At 30.6% G+C, this 2,613-nt stretch overlaps 1 protein-coding gene across 1 annotated transcript; it reads left to right on the top strand.

Annotated features, from left to right (window-relative positions):
* The first annotated feature begins 338 nt into the window (after positions 1-338).
* On the top strand, positions 339-2,266 carry LOC131622741 (uncharacterized). The gene is made up of 6 exons (XM_058893781.1): positions 339-446; positions 662-802; positions 1,035-1,122; positions 1,203-1,289; positions 1,978-2,022; positions 2,157-2,266. The coding sequence occupies exons 1-6, from the start codon at positions 385-387 to the stop codon at positions 2,193-2,195; spliced, it is 462 nt and encodes a 153-aa protein (XP_058749764.1). The 5' UTR covers positions 339-384; the 3' UTR covers positions 2,196-2,266.
* The last annotated feature ends 347 nt before the right edge of the window (positions 2,267-2,613 follow it).

Below are 2,613 nucleotides of genomic sequence, written 5' to 3'. Positions count from 1 at the left end.
TTCCGGAGATGCATCTACGAAAACTAGAGGACATTTTTACTGATTCGGTGGTGCGTGAAAGATGTATGGGGTGAGGTTAGAAATTCTCTTTTCTCGGTCTTTTTGGATTAAAGTTCATTTTAGGAGAAAGGAGAGTAATTAATAAATATAATGCTTCGTAAATTAATATGATAAAAAAACGTCCCATCATCATTATTTTAGATAAACGTCCCATAAAGTATGGAGCTAAAAGGCTGATTTTCGCTTATAGCGGGAAAAGTTTGCTCACTTTTTGAGATGAAAATCAAATTATAAGTTAAAAGGGCAATTTGGGGAATAAAAAAGTTTCTCCACTTTCCTCTCAACAAAAACAACGACAGCTTTCATCATCATCAGTAATCTCCAATGGGACGAAAAAGAGTTAGAGAAAGGGTTTATGGTCCTGATGGAAGTGCTTTTTTCAACTGGTAACTCTTATTTCTGTTGTTGCTATAACCATTCATATCATTGATTTTTGTTCTTACAAATGTTGTTGCAGTGAAAAATGTGGAGTTTCTGTTGCTATAACCATTCATATCATTGATTTTTGTTCTTACAAATGTTGTTGCAGTGAAAAATGTGGAGTTTCTGTTGCTATAACCATTCATATCATTGATTTTTGCTCTTACAAATGTTGTTGCAGTGAAAAATGTGGAGTTTCTGTTGCTATTTCATTGGCTGATATGCATCATTGTGAATCCAATAAAATCCATTATAGGATTCTCCAACCACCACCAGCTCCTCAGTTCTTCGATCACCCGCGTTCCCCTTACCGTATTTTTATGTAATATTCATTCTCAACCGATTCTCATTTTTTTCATCCTATATATCTATGCAAGGTTTTAAAAAGTATGCAGCAACATTGAATCAAACTGTGAAGCCGTCGTGTAAAGCCTTTTAAGATTTTGGTTTTGATTGAAGACAAATTGTTCTTTAATAATAAAAACTGTGAATGTATTGATACCTGCTGATACCATTTTGTTCTTAAAACCTGTATGAATGTATTTATTTATCAGGGAAACCTTTACGAGAGGTAAAGAGAGGGAAAGTTATCTTGAAATTGAGAGATTAGGGTTTGAAAAGTGGCAAAATATGTCCGAGGAGGTAGTTATATATATCTCATTTTTTATTTTCATATATTTATGTGTGAAATTTGTTAAGCATGGTTTCTTTTTTCTATTTAGGACAAGTTACGATTTGTCTCTTGTGCTGAATTATTGGACTCTTGTCACCGAAGAGAATTGAAACGCGAAGCTAATCAGATTATAGAGGTAATTTTACGATGCAAATGTTGACATTAAATAGTTTCCATTAGATATAGAGTTTGTTGTTCTGAACTCGATTTGTTTGTTATTCGGCTATCGAGTGATTACTCTTATTATGGTATATTCAATTGCCTGTAGTTTTTTGTCATGAATTGAGAATTTTCTTTCAAAATTGTTATGTATTTATTTGGACATTATTAATACTGCTTGAGCCAAATTCTTGTTTCTGCAAATAAGAGCTTCGTTAGTGTTTATGTTCTTAGATTCATATGTTATTGATAGCTTTTGTTAGTGTTTATGTTCTTTATCTTCTTATAACTATATCTTACTAATTATATGAAATAGAAATGTTAGTTTGAAGTGTAAAAAGCTTTACATGATTATTGGCTGTGAGACATTGAAATAAAGAATAGATAGTATTTACTCTCATACTTTGGGTATGTAAGCAAAGATGACAAACAAAGTTGTAGAAGTGGAATATAATTTATGAAATTCATTTTGTTCATGCCATTTTCATGTGGATTTAGATTTAATACAGGTAAAATATCCTTCAATTTGCATTTGTTGTAAGGTATTTTGACTGCTAACAACTAATTTCAATATTGTATTTGTGACCCTCACTCTTTTAATTGTTATTTATGTTGAAATGAAATTATGAGATATACACTTATCTCTAACAAGGTGATTATTTTAGATAAACTATGGAGCTACGTCACCATTGGTTGAGATTCTTAACAAGGTTTGCTTACTAAATCTTAATGATTTTTTAATTCTTGCACTATGTTACTAAATCTCAAAGATATTTTAAATGTGGTTGTTTGGTACTATTACTATTACATGTAATATTGAATTTTTGTTTGTTGGAATGATTAGCAGCCTCAAGAAACTTTAGAGAAACCTCAGAAGACTTGAAAACATGAGTTTTTATATGCGTAAGTTTGACTTTTTATTAAAAGTTGTGTTGAATGAGAGTAATCTATTAACATTAATGGAAAATTTAATTTTTTAAACGGCATTCTAAAATACATGTTTGATTGTTATATAGAGATCATGGAGTATATTTTGCTGGTTATCTTGTGATGAATTATCATATATTAGGCTTGTGCTGACTTATAATATAGAGTGGAGATCAGACTTCTTCCTATTTTTTTGTAGTTATCTTGTGTTAAGATAGAGGATGCTAATTAGACCAACTCATATATTTTTTGGTGATGTAAACATTTAGTGGTTAATTTGACATTATCTTAATGTTGGCTAATCCCTGTTGAATGTTCTTGTTTTGGTCATGTTATGAGCTTATGTTATTATGGATTATTTTTTTTTGTAGAGG

This window comes from Vicia villosa, unplaced genomic scaffold, assembly GCF_029867415.1.
Source record: "Vicia villosa cultivar HV-30 ecotype Madison, WI unplaced genomic scaffold, Vvil1.0 ctg.000041F_1_1_2_unsc, whole genome shotgun sequence".
Taxonomy (NCBI): domain Eukaryota; kingdom Viridiplantae; phylum Streptophyta; class Magnoliopsida; order Fabales; family Fabaceae; genus Vicia; species Vicia villosa.
Note: the sequence above shows the minus strand (reverse complement) of the source record. Positions and strands in the feature narration are given on the sequence as shown.